This window comes from Mobula birostris, chromosome 7, assembly GCF_030028105.1.
Source record: "Mobula birostris isolate sMobBir1 chromosome 7, sMobBir1.hap1, whole genome shotgun sequence".
In the NCBI taxonomy this organism is placed as follows: domain Eukaryota; kingdom Metazoa; phylum Chordata; class Chondrichthyes; order Myliobatiformes; family Myliobatidae; genus Mobula; species Mobula birostris.
Genome location: NC_092376.1, coordinates 9,388,968 through 9,411,174, shown reverse-complemented (window position 1 = coordinate 9,411,174; position 22,207 = coordinate 9,388,968). Strand labels below are relative to the sequence as shown.

The 22,207-nt window shown below is 41.7% G+C and overlaps 1 protein-coding gene across 2 annotated transcripts in view; it reads right to left on the bottom strand.

Moving 5' to 3' along the window:
* acer3 (alkaline ceramidase 3) overlaps window positions 1–22,207 on the bottom strand; it is a 309,653-nt gene that overhangs the window by 137,791 nt on the left and 149,655 nt on the right. For both annotated transcript variants that reach the window (XM_072262601.1, XM_072262600.1), the window contains exons 5-6: window positions 3,281–3,362; window positions 1,213–1,248 (exon numbers count right to left, since the gene is read on the bottom strand). In XM_072262601.1, coding sequence (XP_072118702.1) covers window positions 1,213–1,248; window positions 3,281–3,362 — 118 coding nt within the window. The remainder of the gene's footprint in view (window positions 1–1,212; window positions 1,249–3,280; window positions 3,363–22,207) is intronic.

The window sequence follows — 22,207 nt, the reverse complement described above, 5'->3', positions numbered from 1 at the left end:
CGAGACCCTTCGTCAGGACAGTGAGAGATGGTTTCACCAAACTCCAGTCGAAGAGAAGATTTAAACTTCTTCAGTGTACACTGAACTCCCATCGAAGAGAAGATTTAAACTTCTTCAGTATACACTGAACTCCCGTCGAAGAGAAGGTTTAAACCACTGAACTCCCGTCGAAGAGAAGGTTTAAACCACTGAGCTCTCGTCGAAGAGAAGATTTAAACCACAGAACTCCCAAATTATATGTTGATAATATACATACAAATGTAATTTAATGCCTACTTCGAAGTTGTACAGAATTCAGTTTGGGACACAGCTGAAATATGAGAATTTTTCTGCAACACAATGACTCTAGAAACAATGTGTGGGGCACGGCCATAAAGTGAATGCCAAGTGCCAAACCAATGAGCTAGTACATTCATGGCATTCCAAGGTGTTGGGCCCCCTATCCAAGAAAGGATATGCTGGCACTGCAGAGAGTCCAGAGGAGGTTCGTGAGAATGACTCCGGGAATGAAGGGTTTAACATAGGAGTGTTTGATGGTTCTGGGCCTGTAATCACTGGAATTTAGAAGATTTAGGGGTGGGGAAATCTCATTAAAACCCATCGGATATTGAAAGGTTTAGATAGAGTGGACGTTGAGAGGATGTTTCCTATAGTGGGAGAGTCTAAGACCAGAGGGCATGACCTCGGAATAAAAGGACATCCCTTCAGAACAGAGATGAAGAGGAATTTCTTTAGGCAGAGGGTGGTAAATCTTGGGAATTCATTGCTACAAATAGACTTCGGAGGCCAAGACATTGGGTGTATTTAAAGCGGAAGATGATAGGTTCTTGATTGGTAAGGGCATCAAAGGTGAGGGGGAGAGAGTAGGACAATGTGTTGAGAGGGTTGATAAATCAGCCAGGATAGATTGGTGCAGCTGACTTGATGAGCCAAATGGCCTAATTACTCCTGTCTATATTTTATAATTTTAAAAAAGCTAAGGGGGCTATGAAAGAGAAAAACCGGAAGAAGGCCCCCTGTATTTCTTGAGATGTTCAAAATGGAGGAGTTAATTGGCAAAAACCCTTCAAGTGAACCTATGACCATTTATAAACACTTGATTATTGATTACATTAATTACATGGTAATAATTGTAATTTTATCATTCATCATTTGGCAAAGTTGTGAATGGGAGGATTGGCCCCCAAAATAACGATCTTTAGCATCACTAACCTGGTGAAACACTGGCTCCTTCCACTGGAGATATACCTGTTCAAAACAAGAACAAATTAACTGGGACACAGAACAACAAACAAAAAGCTGGAAGTCTTTAATAATAACTAACAGACCACTAAATATCCCCAATGGTTCTTCTATTAGGTAAGAGCTAAGAGACACTGTAGCAGATGACAGGGCAATTTTTAAGCTTGCCAAGATGCCCCCAAATAGCCCATACAGCAATCAAGTACTTCTGCTGAGCACTAGATTGAATTCTTTGTTGTTTTAAAGGAATAAAGGAATACACTGAAAAAGCAGGGTCATTTCAATTTCCTCCCTCATCCCTAAAACAAGTTCCTATTCAAATGTGAAAGTAAATGGAATGTGAAAATAAACTTTAAATCAAGTAGCAGACATGGGAATTAGTGTGACAGCCTACAGAAATCCCTACATATTAGACTGTGCAGATACAATCTTCTGATCACTCCATCATGGGCACTAGCCTCCCCAATATCAAGGACACCTTCAAAAGGTTTTGCCTCAAAAAGTCAGCATCCATTATTAAGGACACCTACCACCCACGACAAGCCATCTTCTCATTACTACCATCAGGGAGGAGGTAAGACCCAGACTCAGCATTTTAGGAACAGCTTCTTTCCCTCTGCGTCAAGATTTCTGAGCAGTCCATGAAAACTACCACAATATTTTTGTTCTCTTTGCATTGCTTTTTTTTAATATTCACCCTTTAGTTTGAGAGAGAGAAGCTAAAATCAGATCTATCAGTATCACAGTGGATTAAGAGAACTAGAGGCATGAGAGATAAGCTAGCTAAGGTTGTTTGGAAGGGGATACTAGCAAGAATGATGGCAGAACAGCAATAGCTGAAGCTTCTATGAGCAATCTGGAAGGCACAGGATAGATACATCCAGAATGGCCTAATTCTACTCGTATGTCTAATGGTCTTCTTTATTGTAAATTTCTTACTGTAATTTGTTGTATATTTACATATTGGACTATACTGCTGCCACTAAACAACAAATTTCAGGATATGTCAGTGATTATAAACCTAATTCTCATTCTGCAGGCACTACCCAACAAAGACTACGGTTACGTGCTCTCTTCTTGTAAAAAAAACCCAACATCCAAAGGGTTCATCTTGAATTTAGAGGAAGCACCATCCTTATTTGTCAATTGGACCTCACTTGGGTTTAGAAGCCTGATAATTCAGATCTTACTCCCAAGGCTTTAGTGCAAATCACAGTGCTACACTGCCAGAAGTGTGGCTTTCAGATTAAGTTAAACTGAGGCCAGGTCTTCACTGTCACATTGACAAAAAAGATTCCATGGCACTACTATGAATTCTCTCTGGTGTCTTGGATAATATTTATTCTTCAACAAATAGCAATGAAAGAAATGACTTTATCATTTATCTCAAGTAAGTTTTGAGAGCCTGCTATAGTCTCTAACTGCTGCTGCTTGGGGAAAAAAAATTATTCAGATCAATAATGTCTGCAAAATGCATTGGGACATTAGAAGATTGTGAACACTATATATGTACATTTTTTCAACCGCCATGACTGGGGGGGTGGCGGTGGGAAACACATCCTTCAATAAATGACAGAATCCAGACACTGGCTTCTCTGTCAGTACTTTTAACACTATTTGGCATTACCCAGCCCTCAGTGAAGGCAATTGTGATTCGAAGCAGTGCTAAGCACAAGAGATTCAGCAAATGCTGGAACTTCACAGTAACACACACAAGATACTGGAGGAACTCAGCAGGTCAGGCAGCATCTATGGAAAGAAATAAAGCTAAAAGGGTGTCCTCTGAAACATTAACTTTTTATTCATTTCCATAGGTGCTGAGTTCCTCCAGCATGTTTGTTATTCTGGATTTCCAGCATCTGAGGAATCGCGTGTGTTTAGCACTGTTTCTAATCACAGTTGCTTTCAATGTAAACTTGGCAACAAAGTTCAGTGGCCTTAACCTGGAATCGCTAGGACTTACCTCTAAGATCATGCAAAGTTAAAGTGAATATCTGCACAGAAAGCAATTTTAAAATAAATAAGAATATTAACTTACTATGGTCACTATCCCACTGAAAAGTACCAGAATAAAAGCTAGAAGGTAGTTGCGTGTATTCTTGTGTTTGAAGCATTCGTACCTGAACAAAACAACACATTATTAGATTTTATAAACTTTAAAAGCCGCAAACCCGCCGATAAAATGTTCTACACAAACTGGATAAAAGGTCTCAAGTTCTGAAAGTATCACATCTGGATTTCCTTAAATGGTCATTATTTATTTAGGAGGTCAAAGGCAAGATACTTGACTCATCAGGACCTACCCCAACATCACTATACACAAAATACTCTGCAGATGCTGGGATCAAAGCAACACTCACAGCAAGCTGGAGGAACTCAGCAGGTCAGGCAGCTGACTGATGACGGATAACGTTGACTGATTGTTTCCACGGATGCTGCCCAACATCACTACATTCATTTAACTGCTTTTCTGCCATGGATCGTTGCAGAGATCGAGAACAGAAATGCAGGCAGTTCTTCCCCTCTCTCTTAATAAGTAAATTGGCAGGTTACTCAAGAGTCTTCAAGGCAGCAACCATCATTCCAATGCCAAAGAGGGTGAAAGTAACCTGCCTAAATGACTATCGTCCAGTGACATTAACATAAACCATTATGAAATAGTTTGAGTGGTGGTCATAGAGCACATTAAAGCCCACCCATTTATCCAGCATCCTATTCGACTTTCTACCACAAGGCAGGAGACTCTGATGTATATAGACAAGAACAGTCAGATGGGATACAATTTGTTCCCTCAGGCCACTAGGCTTCTGAACTCCCTGCCACATCGCATTCAAAGTGTCACTGGTTAATCTATTCTGCACCTTACAATATTTAAGTTATGCACTTTGGTTTGCTATTTATGTGTGATTGATCTGTAGATTTTATTCTTACTTTCATAAATTATTGTGTGTTATGTGTAGTACTAGGCTTTACATGATGGTTCGGAGAAACATTGCTTCATGTATATAGTTAGATGATAATAAACTTGACTTGACTTGACAGAGAACACACCAGGATGAACCCACCTGGATATTTATGTCCAGTACAAATAACATTAGGAAACTCTTTCCAAATTTCCCCTCAGACTCCAAAGAACATGAATAAGCAGGAGTCTCATAATATTGGGCAATCCAAAACATCTAACAGTTCAAATTAGACCATATAACCATATATAACCATATAACAATTACAGCACAGAAACAGGCCATCTCGGCCCTTCTAGTCTGTGCCGAACTCTAACTCTCACCTAGTCCCACCGACCTGAACTCAGCCCATAACCTTCCATTCCTTTCCTGTCAATATAGCTATCAAATTTAACTTTAAATGACAACATTGAACCTGCCTCAACCACTTCTGCTGGAAGTTCGTTCCACATAGCTACCACTCTCTGAGTAAAGAAGTTCCCCCTCATGTTACCCCTAAACTTTTGCCCTTTAACTCTCAACTCATGTCCTCTTGTCTGAATCTCCCCTACTCTCAATGGAAAAAGCCTATCCACGTCAACTCTATCTATCCCCCCTCATAATTTTAAATACCTCTATCAAGTCCCCCCTCAACCTTCTACGTTCCAAACAATAAAGACCCAACTTGTTCAACCTTTCTCCATAACTTGGGTGATGAAACCCAGGCAACATTTTAGTAAATCTCCTCTGTACTCTCTCAATTTTATTGACATCTTTCCTATAATTCGGTGACCAGAACTGTACACAATACTCCAAATTTGGTCTTACCAATGCCTTATACAATTTCAACATTACATCCCAATTCCTATGCTCAATGCTCTGATTTATAAAGGCCAGCACACCAAAAGTTTTCTTCATCACCCTATCCACATGAGATTCCACCTTCAGGGAACTATGCACCATTATTCCTAGATCCCTCTGTTCTACTGCATTCTTCAATGCCCTACCATTTACCATGCATGTCCTATTTTGATTAGTCCTACCAAAATGTAGCACCTCACATTTATCAGCATTAAACTCCATCTGCCATCTTTCAGCCCACTCTTCTAAGTGGTCTAAATCTCTCTGCAAGCTTTGAAAACCTACTTCATTATCCACAATGCCACCTATCTTAGTATCATCTGCATACTTACTAATCCAATTTACCATCCCATCATCCAGATCATTAATATATATGACAAACAACATTGGACCCAGTACAGACCCCTGAGGCACACCACTAGACACTGTCCTCCAATCTGACACACAGTTATCCACCACTACTCTCTGGCGTCTCCCATCCAGCCACTGCTGAATCCATTTTACTACTTCGATATTAATGCCTAACGATTGAACCTTCCTAACTAACCTTCCGTGTGGAACCTTGTCAAAGGCCTTACTGAAGTCCACATAGACAACATCCACCGCTTTACCCTTGTCAACTTTCCTAGTAACCTCATCAAAAAATTCAGTAGTATTTGTTAAACATGACCTTCCACGCACAAAACCATGTTGACTGTTCCTAATCAGACCCTGTCTATCTAGATAATTATATATACCATCTCTAAGAATACTTTCCATCAATTTACCCACTACTGACGTCAAACTCAAAGGCCGATAATTGCTAGGTTTACTCTTAGAACCCTTTTTAAACAATGGAACAATGTGAGCAATACGCCAATCCTCTGGCACCATCCCCGTTTCTAATGACATTTGAAATATTTCTGTCAGAGTCCCTGCTATTTCCACACTAACTTCTCTCAAGGTCCTAGGGAATATCCTGTCCGGACCCGGAGACTTATCCACTTTTATATTCCTTAAAAGCGTCAGTACTTCCTCTTCTTTAATCACCATACTCTCCATAACTACCCTTCTTGTTTCCTTTACTTTACACAATTCAATATCTTCTCCTTAGTGAATACTGAAGAAAAAAAATTATTCAATATCTTCCCCCATTTCTTTTGGCTCCGCACATAGCCATCCACTCTGATTCTCTAAGGGACCAATTTTATCCCTCACTATCCTTTTGCTATTAATATAACTGTAGAAACCCTTTGGATTTATTTTCACCTTACTTGTCAAAGCAGCCTCATATCTTCTTTTAGCTTTTCTAATTTCTTTCTTAAGATTCTGTTTACATTTTTTATATTCCTCGAGCACCTCATTTACTCCAAACTGTCTATATTTATTGTAGATCCCTCTCTTTTTCCGAACCAAGTTTCCAATATTCCTTGAAAACCATGGCTCTCTCAAACTTTAAACCTTTTCTTTCAACCTAACAGGAACATAAAGATCCTGTACCCTCAAAATTTCACCTTTAAACGACCTCCATTTCTCTATTACATCCTTCCCATAAAACAAATTGTTCCAATCCACTCCTTCTAAATCCTTTCGCACCTCCTCAAAGTTAGCCTTTCTCCAATCAAAAATCTCAACCCTGGGTCCAGTCCTATCCTTCTCCATAATTATATTGAAACTAGTGGTATTGTGATCACTGGACCCGAAGTGCTCCCCAACACATACTTTCGTCACCTGTCCCATCTCATTCCCTAACAGGAGGTCAAACACTGCCCCTTCTCTAGTTGGTACCTCTATGTATTGTTGCAAAAAACTATCTTGCACACATTTGACAAACTCCAAACCATTCAGCCCTTTTACAGAATGGGCTTCCCAGTCAATGCGTGGAAAATTAAAATCTCCCACAATCACAACCTTGTGCTTACTACAAATATCTGCTATCTCCTTACAAATTTGCTCCTCCAATTCTTGTTCCCCATTAGGTGGTCTATAATACACCCCCATAAGCATCACTACATCTTTCCCATTCCTCAATTCCACCCAAATAGCCTCCCTAGACGAGTCCACTAATCTATCCTGCCAGAGCACCGCTGTTATATTTTCTCTGACAAGCAAGGCAACACCTCCCCCTCTTGCCCCTCTGATTCTATCACACCTGAAGCAACGAAATCCAGGAATATTTAGTTGCCAATCACACCCCTCCTGCAACCATGTTTCACTAATAGCTACAACATCATATTTCCAGGTATCAATCCATGCTCTAAGCTCATTCGCCTTTCTTACAATGCTCGTAGCATTAAAATAGATGCATTTAAGAAACTCTCCACCTCTTACTCTCTGTTTATCCTTAATGGAGCAAACAACTTTGTTACATTTTTCTTCCTTCTCCCCTGCATCTTCAGTCTGAGTGCTCCCGATCTCTGTCCCCTGCCTATCCTCCCTCACATACAGTCTACTAGCTTTTTCTATTTGTGAACTAACCTCCTCTCTCCTAGTCTCTTCAATTTGATTCCCACCCCCCAACCATTCTAGTTTAAAGTCGCCTCAGTAGCCTTTGCAAATCTCCCCACCAGGATATTGGTCCCCCTAGGATTCAAGTGCAACCCGTCCTTTTTGTACGGGTCACACCTGCGCCAAAAGAGGTCCCAATGATCCAAAAACTTGAATCCCTGCCCCCTGCTCCAATCCCTCAGCCATGCATTTATCCTCCACCTCATTTGACCATAAGACATAAGAGCAGAATTAGGCCACTGGGCCCATCGAGTCTGCTCTACCATTCAATCATGGCTGATCCTTTTTTTTCTCCTTCTCAACCCCAGTTCCTGGCTTTCTCCTCGTAACCTTTGATGCCATGTCCAATCAAGAACCTATCAATCTCTACCTTAAATACACCCAATGACCTTGCCTTCACAGCCGCATGTGACAACAAATTCTACAAATTCACCACCCTTTGGCTAAAGAAATTTCTCCGTATCTGTTTTGAAAGGGTACCCCTCTATCCTCAGTCTGGGCCCTCTTGTCCTAGACTCTCCAACCATGGGAAATATCCTTTCCACATCTACTCTGTCTAGGCCTTTCAACATTCGAAATGTTTCAATGAGATTCGCCCCCCCCCCCACATCCTTCTGAATTCCAGCAAGTACAGACCCAGAGCCATCAAACATTCCTCGCATGATAACCCTTTCATTCCTGGAATCATCCTTGTGAATCTCCTCTGGACCCTCTCCAATACTAGCACATCTTTTCTAAGATGAGGGGCCCAAAACTGTTCACAATACTTAAGGTGAGGCCTCACCAGTGCCTTATAAAGCCTCAGCATCACATCCTTGCTCTTGTAGTCTAGACCTCTTGAAATGAATGCTAACATGACATTTGCGTTCATCACCACCAACTTGACCTGCAAGTTAACCTTTGGAGTGTTCTGCATAAGGACTCCCAAGTCCCTTTGCCTCTCAGATTATTGGATTTTCTCCCCATTTAGAACTTAGTCCACACATTTATTTGTACTACTGAAGTGCATGACTGTGCATTCTCCAGCACTATTTCATTTGCCACTTTCTTGCCCATTCTCCTGATCTGTCTAAGTCCTTCTGCATCCTACCTGTTTTCTCAATACTATCTGCCCCTCCACCAATTTTCGTATCATCTGAAAACATTACCTGCTTTATCTCTAAAACTAACTACTTCATTGGAGAAGCAATTTGAGCATTTGAAGGAATCTCAAATTACCCATCTGAGATCATTAGAATTGGTTTAGTCACATGCATTTAACCCTAAAATAACCGTGATGGGGAGCAAAGTGTGTAGTACCATGGTTCTCTTTTCACGCCCAGTGCTGGGTGGAATTTGCAGGTTATCACTCTGACCACGTGGGCTTGCACCGGGTGATCCAATCCCCTCCCACATTAAAGCTATACTGGCTGGTTGGTCCACAGCCTCTTCTTCTGCCATGATCAGGCCACCCTAAGGTAGAAGGAGTAATACCTCATATTCCATCTATGTAGCCTCCAACCTGATAGAATGAACATCGATTTCTCCAACTTCTGGTAACTTTTTCCCTTCCCCCTTTCCTCTTCTTCATTTTTCCACTCTCTTCTCCTCACCTATCCATCACCTCCTTCCCTCTCTTTCTCCTATGATCCATTCTCCTCTCCTATTAGATTCCTTCTTCTCCAGACCTTTGCCTTTTCCACTTATCACCTCCCAGCTTCTAGTTTTATCTCCTACCCCTCACCTACCTGGCTTCATTTATCACCTTCTAGCTTGTTCTCCTCCTCCCACTCTCCCCACCTATTGTAGCTTCTTCCTCCTCCCTTTCCGGTCCTGACAGAGAGTCTCAGCCTGAAACATCAACTGTTTATTCATTTCCATAGATGCTGCCTGACTTGCTAAGTTCTTCTAGCATTTTGTTTGTGTTACTCTGGATTTCCAGCATGTGCAGGATCTCTTGTGTTTATGGTTTTGTTAAGTGACCACTGAAAATTATCCTTAGAGTAGATAGCTGGTGGCAGAATTGGAGAGGTAGATCTAAGAGTCCTTGAAAGTAAGTCCATAGGTTGTAAAATGAGTTCAGTGTTGGGGTGAGTGAAGGTATCCACTCTGGTTCAAAAGCCTAATGGTTGAGGGGTAATAAATGTTTCTTAACCTGCTGGTGTGGGACCTGAGGCTCCTCCTTCCTGATGGCAGCAACAAGAAAAGAGCATGACTTGGATGATGGATATTTGATTCTTGTACTGAGTTAGCTGATCTGATCTTGATTAACAATCAAAGATCAATTCATATTGACCTCATTGGCAGATGGGGTGGGGGGGTGCAGAGAGACAGGTAGAGGATAAAATTATTTTTCCCCTCCAACTTGTTCTGTTCAGGGATGAGTAGATAAAGTTGCAGCATGGATCTATCACAATTACACAGTAATACTATTATCTAACTTGGCTTGTGCTCCATATTATGATGGGTCAGGCAACATCAGTAGTGGGAAATGGACAGGTAACACTTCAGACTGAGACTCTTCATCTGGAGAGGGGAGAGAGCCAGTACAAAGAGGTGAGGGGTAAGGGGAGGCAGGATCTAGTAAACAATAGGTACATCCAGGCGAGGAGACGTTGATTGGTAAATGGGATTATATTAATGTTTGTGCCTAATGAACCAAACCCCAGCATTACAATACTACAGCAGGCTAAATGAAACAGAATGCTGGAGATACTCATACACTTCCTTAAAATAAAAAAAAAATTCCTGTTCAAGAGTATTGTGTCAAGGCTCTTATCCAGCTTCCACAATTTACTGTCCACACACTGCATCATGAATGAGTGTAAAATACTAAGCATTCCAAATCAAAAACAACCCACCCTGCTTCCAACTATGCAACCATTTTCCAATTACAACACATAATGACTCCCTCCGCCATTATGGACACCCTTTTTCTATACAAATGCCAAACATATTATCAGCACTTACACACTTCAATATTTCATACATCTTGAGAGTACAGAAATTGGGCTACTTTTGCTACATAATGAACCAATGCCAACAGATCAGAGTGACAATGTCTTCACTAATTACTCCTGAACTGAGGCAGACAAGAGTCAATCAAGCCAGCACATCTGGAATCGTACATAGACCAGATCAGATCTAAATACTGTTGCCTACCACACTGAAAAAGGAAAAGGAAATAGCACCAAGCTGTAGAAAAAATGAAAAGAAACGGGGTGGCTAAATGCTTGGTCAATCAAAACTTTAGTTTCATTGTGTGCTGTTCTGGTAACCTACCTACAGGAAAGATATCAATACGACTGGAAGAGCAGAGAAAATTTACAAGGATGTTGCCAGGACTTGAAGATCTCAGTAACATCGAAAGCCCGATGAAGGGTCTCGGCCCAAAACGTCGACTGTTTACTCTTTTCTATAGATGTTACCTGGCATGCTGAGTTCCTCCAGCATTTCGTGTGTGTTGCTTGAATAGTTGATCAGATTTTATATATATACGATGTAAACAGCATTATAAAAAGTGGTTTAAGGTGCTTACAGAGCAATGACTGAGGTAACAGATAAAGGGATCCAACTTGAATAGTTCCAGCACCTGCAGATTTTCTTGTTTGTGCGACTACTACACTGCGAAGTCTCTTCCAGGGATGCCTGCCCTGAAGAAGTTTAAATCAACCCTCCCACGGGAGATCAATGAAACCTTCTCTCATTGCTCCCCTCTGTGATCTTTGCTTCCCTCCAACTCTTCGCCCCCTTTCTCCAGCCATTTATCTCTTTCACTGATCAGCTTCCCAGCTCTTTACTTCACCTGTCCCCCTCTCCAGGTTTCACCCATCACTTTGTATTTCTTTCTCCCCTCCCCCCACTGTCTTGCTCTAACTTCTCATTTTTTTCCAGCCCTGATGAAGGTTCTCAGCTTGAAATGTTTACTCTTTTCCATAAATGTTGCCTGGCCTGCTAAGTTCCTTCAGCATTTTGTGTGTGTTGCTTGAATAGTTGATCAGATTAATTACCAAAGGAAAAAAAATTTAAGATGGTGTGAAGGCCTGGTTCTATGCTGTATTACTCTATATCTACATCAAGCCTCTGCTATCAGATTTCTGAACGGACAATGAACCCATGGAGGCTACCTCATTATCTTTGCTCCCTTTTTGCACTACTTATCTTTTTAATTACAATATATTTTATTATAATTTATAGATTATACGTATTGCACTGTACTGCTGTTGCAAAACAAATTTTATGACATGTCATTGATAATAAGATCATAAGACCATAAAATATAGGAGTAGAATTAGGCCACTTGGCCCATTGAGTCTGCTTTGCAATTTCATCATGGCTGATCAATCTACATCCCAGCACCAACCTCCTGTCTTCTCCCAGTATCCCCTCTTGCCCCGACTGATCAAGAATCTATCAACCTCTGCCTGAAATATACCAAATGACTAAACCTGATTCTGATTCTGACTCTGAGCCTTTATTCTGCTCTCTTTCCAACCTACTTTGGAATTGGGTGCAACTTTCTCAGATAAATTCTCTAGTCCCAAATATTGTCAGGGACAGGCTGAGTTATTCCTATGTGAATGTACATTCAGATCTAAGCACTTATTTGGGTTATCCATAAGGACAAACAAGGCTTTATGACAGAATGGAATACCACGTAGACAAAAGTCAGCAAAAATGTTTTCGATGCTGATTTATAATGTCATAGTCCATGAAGAATGCACATCAATAATAAGTACAGGTTTCCCAAGGACTCAAAAGAAAATAAGTCCAGCTCACTTCTTCAAGCTTATGAGGTGGATGGTGATTGATTTATTTAATGTCAACAAACAGCAGACTAGGTGGCCTTGGTTCTATCAATGCTAAAAGGTTATTTTTCACTCCACTAACAAAGTAGTCCCTAGCCAAGTGATAGTCAAAGAATCACACATGCATAAAGATGGTTCTTTTAGAACCTTAAACCAATTATCCAATTAATGCCACCCTTTGTATTTGTTTCCTTTTTAAGTATATATAAAGTGCATATTATTGTTACTATTATCTATCTAATTCAGTTCTGAAAGTTCTATCACTGAACTTTAAGGTGTAATACTGGCAAAAATAGCCAATGAAGAGGCAAGCATGATAAATGTCCACCCTCCATGAACGAGTGAACACTTCCTTGCTATCTTGCTGCCTTTTTGCACTGTTTTTAGATATTTCTTAGTGCAATTTATAGTATTTTTAACGTATGTATTACACTATACCGCCGGTGTAAAGCAACAAATTTTACAATATATGTCAGTGATAACAATCTTAAGGTTGTTATAGCGGGGGGTGGTAATAAGGATAAGCTCCTACTACCTTTTAAATGCTCCCAATGGCATGCAATTCAAATAGCCTCTGAAAACTCTGATCTCAAACTTCTCATAAAAGTTGCTGGTGAACGCAGCAGGCCAGGCAGCATCTCTAGGAAGAGGTGCAGTCAATGTTTCAGGCCGAGACCCTTCGTTAGGACTCAGGCCTGAAGGGTCTCGGCCTGAAACGTCGACTGCACCTCTTCCTAGAGATGCTGCCTGACCTGCTGCGTTCACCAGCAACTTTTATGTGTGTTGCTTGAATTTCCAGCATCTGCAGAATTCCTGTTGTTTGCGTTCTCAAACTTCTGCTGCCTTGCAGCTAACCCCACTCATGGGGAAGGCTTTGGGGAGTAAACCCTGAGGGAAAAGTCCCGAGCTGAAGTCCCTAAGGCAGTCCTACAGTGAGTTCAATGCTGACTGGCAACTGTCGCGATGCTGCTGATGCCAAACAGTATCAGTCTTTGCCGTTCCTTTAGATTATCAGATGCGTGGACAACGGGAGCTTGCTACATGGGCAACAGCTTGCTTTCCATATTGTACTGCCCTGGCTTGCATATCAACATCCTTGGTCGACCCTGACCAATGGGGGCTTCAGATTTCAGTGATAAAGGAACAGCAGTTATAATGGGTGACTTTAACCTACATGTAGATTGGGTGAACCAAATTGGTAAAGGTGCTGAGGAAGAGGATTTCTTGGAATGTATGCGGGATGGTTTTTTGAACCAACATGTCGAGGAACCAACTAGAGAGCAGGCTATTCTGGACTGGGTTTTGAGCAATGGGGAAGGGTTAATTAGCAATCTTGTCGTGAGAGGCCCCTTGGGTAAGAGTGACCATAATATGGTGGGATTCTTCATTAAGATGGAGAGTGACATAGTTAATTCAGAAACAAAGGTTCTGAACTTAAAGAGGGGTAACTTTGAAGGTATGAGACGTGAATTAGCTAAGATAGACTGGCAAATGACACTTAAAGGATTGACAGTGGATATGCAATGGCAAGCATTTAAAGGTTGCATGGATGAACTACAACAATTGTTCATCCCTGTTTGGCAAAAGAATAAATCAAGGAAGGTAGTGCACCCGTGGCTGACAAGAGAAATTAGGGATAGTATCAATTCCAAAGAAGAAGCATACAAATTAGCCAGAAAAAGTGGCTCACCTGAGGACTGGGAGAAATTCAGAGTTCAGCAGAGGAGGGCAAAGGGCTTAATTAGGAAGGGGAAAAAAGATTATGAGAGAAAACTGGCAGGGAACATAAAAACTGACTGTAAAAGCTTTTATAGATGTGTAAAAAGGAAAAGACTGGTAAAGACAAATGTAGGTCCCCTACAGACAGAAACAGGTGAATTGATTATGGGGAGCAAGGACATGGCAGACCAATTGAATAATTACTTTGGTTCTGTCTTCACTAAGGAGGACATAAATAATCTTCCAGAAATAGTAGGGGACAGAGGGTCCAGTGAGATGGAGGAACTGAGCGAAATACATGTTAGTAGGGAAGTGGTGTTAGGTAAATTGAAGGGATTGAAGGCAGATAAATCCCCAGGGCCAGATGGTCTGCATCCTAGAGTGCTTAAGGAAGTAGCCCAAGAAATAGTGGATGCATTAGTGATAATTTTTCAAAACTCATTAGATTCTGGACTAGTTCCTGAGGATTGGAGGGTGGCTAATGTAACCTCACTTTTTAAAAAAGGAGGGACAGAGAAATCAGGGAATTATAGACCGGTTAGCCTAACATCAGTGGTGGGGAAACTGCTGGAGTTAGTTATCAAAGATGTGATAACAGCACATTTGGAAAGCGGTGAAATCATCGGACAAAGTCAGCATGGATTTGTGAAAGGAAAATCATATCTGACGAATCTCATAGAATTTTTTGAGGATGTAACTAGTAGGGTGGATAGGGGAGAACCAGTGGATGTGGTATATTTGGATTTTCAAAACGCTTTTGACAAGGTCCCACACAGGAGATTAGTGTGCAAACTTAAAGCACACGGTATTGGGGGTAAGGCATTGATGTGGATGGAGAATTGGTTAGCAGACAGGAAGCAAAGAGTGGGAATAAACGGGACCTTTTCAGAATGGCAGGCGGTGACTAGTGGGGTACCGCAAGGCTCAGTATGGGACCCCAGTTGTTTACAATATATATTAATGACTTGGATGAGGGAATTAAATGCAGCATCTCCAAGTTTGCGGATGACACGAAGCTGGGTGGCAGTGTTAGCTGTGAGGAGGATGCTAAGAGGATGCAGGGTGACTTGGATAGGTTGGGTGAGTGGGCAAATTCATGGCAGATGCAATTTAATGTGGATAAATGTGAAGTTATCCACTTTGGTGGCAAAAATAGGAAAACAGATTATTATCTGAATGGTGGTTGATTAGGAAAAGGGGAGGTGCAACGAGACCTGGGTGTCATTACACACCAGTCATTGAAAGTGGGCATGCAGGTACAGCAGGCAGTGAAAAAGGCGAATGGTATGCTGGCATTTATAGCGAGAGGATCCGAGTACAGGAGCAGGGAGGTGCTACTGCAGTTGTACAAGGCCTTGGTGAGACCACACCTGGAGTATTGTGTGCAGTTTTGGTCCCCTAATCTGAGGAAAGACATCCTTGCCATAGAGGGAGTACAAAGAAGGTTCACCAGATTGATTCCTGGGATGGCAGGACTTTCATATGAAGAAAGACTGGATGAACTGGGCTTGTACTCGTTGGAATTTAGAAGATTGAGGGGGGATCTGATTGAAACGTATAAAATCCTAAAGGGATTGGACAGGCTAGATGCAGGAAGATTGTTCCCGATGTTGGGGAAGTCCAGAACGAGGGGTCACAGTTTGAGGATAAAGGGGAAGCCTTATAGGACCGAGATTAGGAAAAACTTCTTCACACAGAGAGTGGTGAATCTGTGGAATTCTCTGCCACAGGAAACAGTTGAGGCCAGTTCATTGGCTATATTTAAGAGGGAGTTAGATATGGCCCTTGTGGCTATGGGGATCAGCGGGTATGGAGGGAAGGCTGGGGCGGGGTTCTGAGTTGGATGATCAGCCATGATCATAATAAATGGCGGTGCAGGCTCGAAGGGCCGAATGGCCTACTCCTGCACCTATTTTCTATGTTTCTATAAAGAACCCAATTCTGATTATCCCAGCCTCCTGACAGTGGAAATAGTTTCTCTCTAACTATTCCAACTGAACCCCATGATTCCAAAACCCTCTATTAAATTCCCCATCAATTTAAGTTTACTTTACATGCAACATTAAATATATCAAATATACCTTACCCAAATGCCAAAAAAGTCTCACCAACAAGGGGTAAACAGTAAAATAATCTCCAAACAGGTAAGATCACACATGGCTATAGATTCAAATAGGTCAGGTTGAGAACAAAACAAGATTAGAACACTGATCACAAAAACTATTCATTTTCTATGCATCTATCTACAGAGAAATAATTTCCTATCAACATCAACAGATAAGCTACAGCAAGTATCACATAGATCCTCAAGGTAGGAGAGAGGATTTTGGAAATAAACCTTTTAATTGAACTACAAGGGGAATAACAAGCAAAAAATATTTCAGCAGTTGTTACATGGATGAAGAGATAATTAAATTTTTTCCATGATAGTACAGATGTTGAATGGGTAAATCTTAAGTCAGTGAGGCAAATCAGAAGAAATTAAGGCGTACCACAGCTAGGCTTCCAGCTGCAGCAACTACACTTTCCAAGATGAGATCATCATTGATCAACTAGCAACAGAACCTGCAGGTCTTCCTGGGTCAGGAAAACTCTGCCAGCATAAACAATCCCAGATTACAGCAACACACATGTAAAATGCTGGAAGAACTCAGCAGGTCAGGCAGCGTCTATAGAAATGAGTAAACAGACCCTTCATCAGGACTGGAAAGGAAGGGGGAAGATACCAGAAAAAGGTGGTGGTAGGAGGGGAAGAAGTACAAGCTAGAAGGTGATAGATGAAGCATGGTGAGTGGGGCAGGAGTATGAAGTGAGAAGCCAGGAGGCGATAAGTGGAAAAGGCAAAGGAATCTGATAGGACAGGAGAGTGGACCATGCGAGGAAAGGGATGGAGGAACAGCGCGGTAAGGCAGGTGAGAAGAAGAGGCAAGAGGCCATAGTGGGGAATTGAAGAAGAGGCCAGTGGGAGGAGGAAAAAATTACTGAAAGTTGGAGAAATCGATGTTTATGCCATCCAGTTGGAGGTTACCGAGATGGGATATAGTGTTGCTCTTCCAACCTTCAAACTAGAAATTGGGATCAGTTTTGTGGGAGAAAACTTCAGGAATCTTTCTTTCCTCACGTCACAAAAATCACAAAGTGTAGGAGTCGGTAAAGTCTTGCTAGCAATTTGTCAGGGCTAGAATTAATTTTTATTCTAATTACCAGAACTGGAGAAATAGAACTGACTGGTTTGTCATACAGAAAGCCAAAGTGGAAATAATGGACTAAATAATATCAATCCTTCTATGCCAGGATGACTCTCTGGTTCTGCTGAATCTGATCCCATGGACTTTTCCAGATCACAATACCTTGCTGAGAATGTGTTTCATTTATGGTCCAGGTGTGGTCGATAATAGTTCGGCACTAACTAGATAGGCCAAAGTGCCTGTTACAGCACTGTAACATTGTTAGGTTGTTGTGATGGGTGATTTTAACTTTCCTAATATTGACTGGCACCTCCTTAGAGCAAGGAGTTCAGATGGAGTGGAGTTGGTTAGGTGTGTTCAGGAAGGTTTCCTGATGCAATATCTAAATAAGCCAATTAGAAGAGAGGCTATACTTGATCTGGTATTGGGAACTAAACCTGGTCAGGTGTCAGATATCTCAGTGGGAGAACATTTTGGAGGTAGTGACGACAACTCTATCTCCTTTACCATAGCGCTGGAGAGGGATAGTTGCGGTCAATTTGGGAAAAAATTTCATTGAGGTAGGGGGAAATATGATGCTATTAGGCAGGAACTGGGGAACATAAATTGGGAGTAGAGGTTCTCAGGGAAATGCACCGCAGAAATGTGGCAAATGTTCAGGTAACATTTACATGGCATTCTGCATAGGTATGCTCCATTGAGGCAGAGAAAGGATGGTAGGGTAAAAGAACCATGGTCTACAAAGGAGGTAAAAAATCTAGTAAGAAGAAAAGAAAAACTTCTGAAAGGTTCAAGAAACTAGGTACTGTTGGAAACATAGAAAACATAGAAACATAGAAAACTTACAGCACAATACAGGCCCTTCGGCCCACAAAGCTGTGCCAAACATGTCCTTACCTTAGAAATTACCTAGGGTTACCCATAGCCCTCTATATTTCTGAGCTCCATGTACCTGTCCAGGAGTCTCTTAAAAGACCCTATCATATCTGCCTCCACCACCGTCACCAGTAGTCCATTTTACGCACTCACCACTCTCTGCATAAAAAACTTACCCCTGACATCTCCTCTGTACCAACTTCCAAGCACCTTCAAACTGTGGCCTCTCGTGTTAGCCATTTCAGCCCTGGGAAGAAGGCTCTGACTACCCACACAAGCAATGCCTCTCATCATCTTATACACCTCTATCAGGTCACCTCTCATCCTCCGTCGCTCCAAGGAGAAAAGGCCACGTTCACTCAACTTATTCTCATAAGAAATGCTCCCCTATCCAGGCAATATCCTTGTAAATCTCCTTGCACCCTTTCTATGGTTTCCGCATCCTTCCTATAATGAGGCGACCAGAAATGAGCACAGTACTCCAAGTGGGGTCTGATCAGGGTCCTACAGAGCTGCAACATTACCTCTTGGCTCCTAAACACGATCCCACGATTGATGAAGGCCAATGCACCGTATGCCTTCTTAACCACAGAGTCAACCTGCGCAGATGCTTTGAGTGTCCTATGGACTCGGACCCCAAGATCCCTCTGATCCTCCACACTGCCAAGAGTCTTACCATTAATACTATATTCTGCCATCATATTTGACCTACCAAAGTGAACCACCTCACACTTAATTGGGTTGAACTCCATCTGCCACTTCTCAGCCCAGTTTTGCATCCTATCGATGTCCTGCTGTAACCTCTGACAGCCCTCCACACTATCTACAACACCTCCAACCTTTGTGTCATCAGCAAAGTTACTAACCCAACCCTCCATTTCCTCATCCAGGTCATTTATAAAAATCATGAAGAGTAGGGGTCCCAGAACATATCCCTGAGGCACACCACTGGTCACTGACCTCCATGCAGAGTATGAAAACCACTCTTTTCCCTCTGTGGGCAAGCCAGTTCTGGATCCACAAAGCAATGTCCCCTTGGATCCCATGCCTCCTTACATTCTCAATAAGCTTTGCATGGGATACCTTATCAAATGCCTTGCAGAAATCCATATACACTACATCTACTGCTCTACCTTCAATGTGTTAAGTCATGTCCTCAAAAAATTCAATCAGGCTCATAAGGCACATCCTGCTTTTCACAAAGCCATGCTGACTATTCCTAATCATATTATGTCTCTCCAAATATTCATAAATCCTGCCTCTCAGGATCTTCTCCAACAACTTACCAACCACTGAAGTAAGACTCACTGGTCTACAATTTCCTGGGCTATCTCTACTCCCTCTCTTGAATAGTGGAACAACATTTGCAACCCTCCAATCCTCAGAACCTCTCCCGTCCCCATTGATGATGCAAAGATCATTGCCAGAGACTCAGCAATCTTTTCCCTCACCTCCCACAGTAGCCTGGGGTACATCTCGTCCGGTACCAGTGACTTATCCAACTTGATGCTTTCCAAAAGCTCCAGCATATCCTATTTCTTAATATCTACATGCTCAAGGTTTATGGTCCGCTGTAAGTCATCCCTACAATTGCCAAGATTCTTTTCCGTTGTGAATACTGAAGCAATGTACTCAGACGTTATAAGACTTTCTATGCCTGCATTTTTAGACTGAAAAGTAGCTTTTTCCCCAGAGTTATAATTGCTCTGAACCAATCGATCAAGCATCATCCATGAATTGTTATATTGCTACTTTAATACTGGTCTTATGGCTGTCCTGCATCTGAGTTGCCCTTTTGTACTGCGGGACATCGCTTGTACTGGCTGGTTACTTGATTTTATTTATTGTTTATTTATTGTTTTATAGCATTGAGTACAAGAGTTACAAACTCATTTTTGCTGTATTGGTGCATGACAAATTGTACTGTGCAATGACAATAAAGATATTTCATTTCATTTAAGTACTTCTGCTATCTCCTCCAGTTCCATACACACTTTTCTACAGTCACACTTGATTGGTCCTATTCTCTCACATCTTATCCTCTTGCTCTTCACATACTTGTAGAATGCCTTGGGGTTTTCCTTGATCCTGTCCGCCAGGGCCATCTCATGGCCCCTTCCGACTCTCCTATTTTCTTTCTTAAGCTCCTTCCTGCTAGCCTTATAATCTTCTAGATCTCTGTCATTACCTAGTTTTTTTAGAGCTCTAGAAAATTACAAGGATGCCAGGGAAGAGCTCAAGAATGAAATTATGAGAGCTAGAAGAAGCCATGAAAACGCTTTTCCCCTTGGAGTGACATTGGATGAAAGGTGACCTCATAGAGTTGTGTAAGATGAGGAGAGGCATTCATCATGTGGATAACCAAAGGCTTTTTCTGCAGGGCTGAAATGGCTAACACGAGGGGACATAGTTCTAAGGTGCTTGGAAGCAGGTACAAAGGGGATGTCAGAGGTAAGTTTTTCATACAGAGAGTGGTGGGTGTGTGAAATGCACTCCCAGTAAAGGTGGCAGAGGTGGATACAATAGGGTCTTTTAAGAACCTCTGAAATAGGTATATGGAGCTTAGAAAAATAGAAGGGTATGAGCTAGGGAAATTCTAGGCAGTTTCTAGAGTAGGTTACATGGCCAGCACAACATTGTGGGCTGAAGGGCCTGTAATGTGCTGTAGATTTCTGTTTCTATGTTTCAGAAACAGAATCAGGTTTATTATCACCAGCATGTGTTGTGAATTTTGTTAACTTAGCAGCAGCAGTCCAATGCAACACATAATATAGAAGAAAAAAGTAATATAAATAAACAATTACAGTGTATATGTATTGAATAGATTAAAAATTGTGCAAAAACAGAAATAATACATATTAAAAAAAGTGAGGTAGTGTTCACAGGTTCAATATCCATTTAGGAATCAGATGGCAGATGGCAGAAGCTGTTCCTGAATCGCTGAGTGTGTGCCTTCAGGCTTCTGTATCTCCTACCTGATGTTAACAGTGAGAAAAGGGCATGCCCAGGGTGCTGGGGGTCTTTAATAACGGACGTTGCCTTTCTGAGACACCACTCCTTGAAGATGTTCTGGGTACAGGTACTTTGTAGGCTAGTACCCAAGATGGAACTGATTAAATTTACAACACTCTGCAGCTTCTTTCGGTCCTATGCAGTAGCCTCCCACCCCCCAATACCAGACAGTGATGCAGCCTGTCAGAATGCTCTCCACGGTACAACTACATAAGTTTTTGAGTGTTTTTGTTGACATATCAAATCTCTTCAAATTCCTAATGAAGTATAGTCGCTGTCTTGCTTCCTTTATAACTGCATTAATATGTTGGGAGCAGGTTAGATCCTCAGAGATCTTGACACCAAGGAACTTGAAGCTGCTCACTCTCTCCACTTCCGATCCCTCTATAAGGATTGGTAAGTGCTCCTTCATCTTACCCTTTCTGAAGTCCACAATCAGCTCTTTCATCTTACTAAAGTTGAGTGCAAGGTTGTTGCTCCAATACCACTCAACTAGTTGGTATATCTTGCTCTTGTATGTCCTCTCATCACCATCTGAGATTCTGCCAACAATGGCTGTATCATCAGCAAATTCATAACTGGTATTTGAGATATGCCTAGCCACACACAGTCATGGGTATAGAGAGAAGAGAGCAGTGGGCTAAGCACACACCCCTGAGGTATGCCAGTGTTGTTCATCAGCGAGAAGGAAATATTATCACCAATTCACAAAGATTCTGGTGTTCCGGTTAGGAAGTAGAGGATCCAATTGCAAAGAGGTACAGAGGCCCTGGTTCTGTAACTTCTCAATCAGGATTGTGGAACCAATGGTGTTAAATGCTGAGCCTTAGTCAATGAACAGCATCCTGATATAGTCCTGACGAAGGGTCTCGGCCTGAAACGTCGACTGTACTTCTTCCTATAGATGCTGCCTGGCCTGCTGCGTTCCACCAGCATTTTGTGTGTGTTTCCTGACATGGCTGTTTGTATTGTCCTGGTGGTCTAAGTCCACGTGTAGATGCAGTAAACTAATACTCTGAAATGTGACACATATACGTTGCCCAATCAAAATATAGTTCCTGCACATTAACACATACGAACATATTAATTGAGG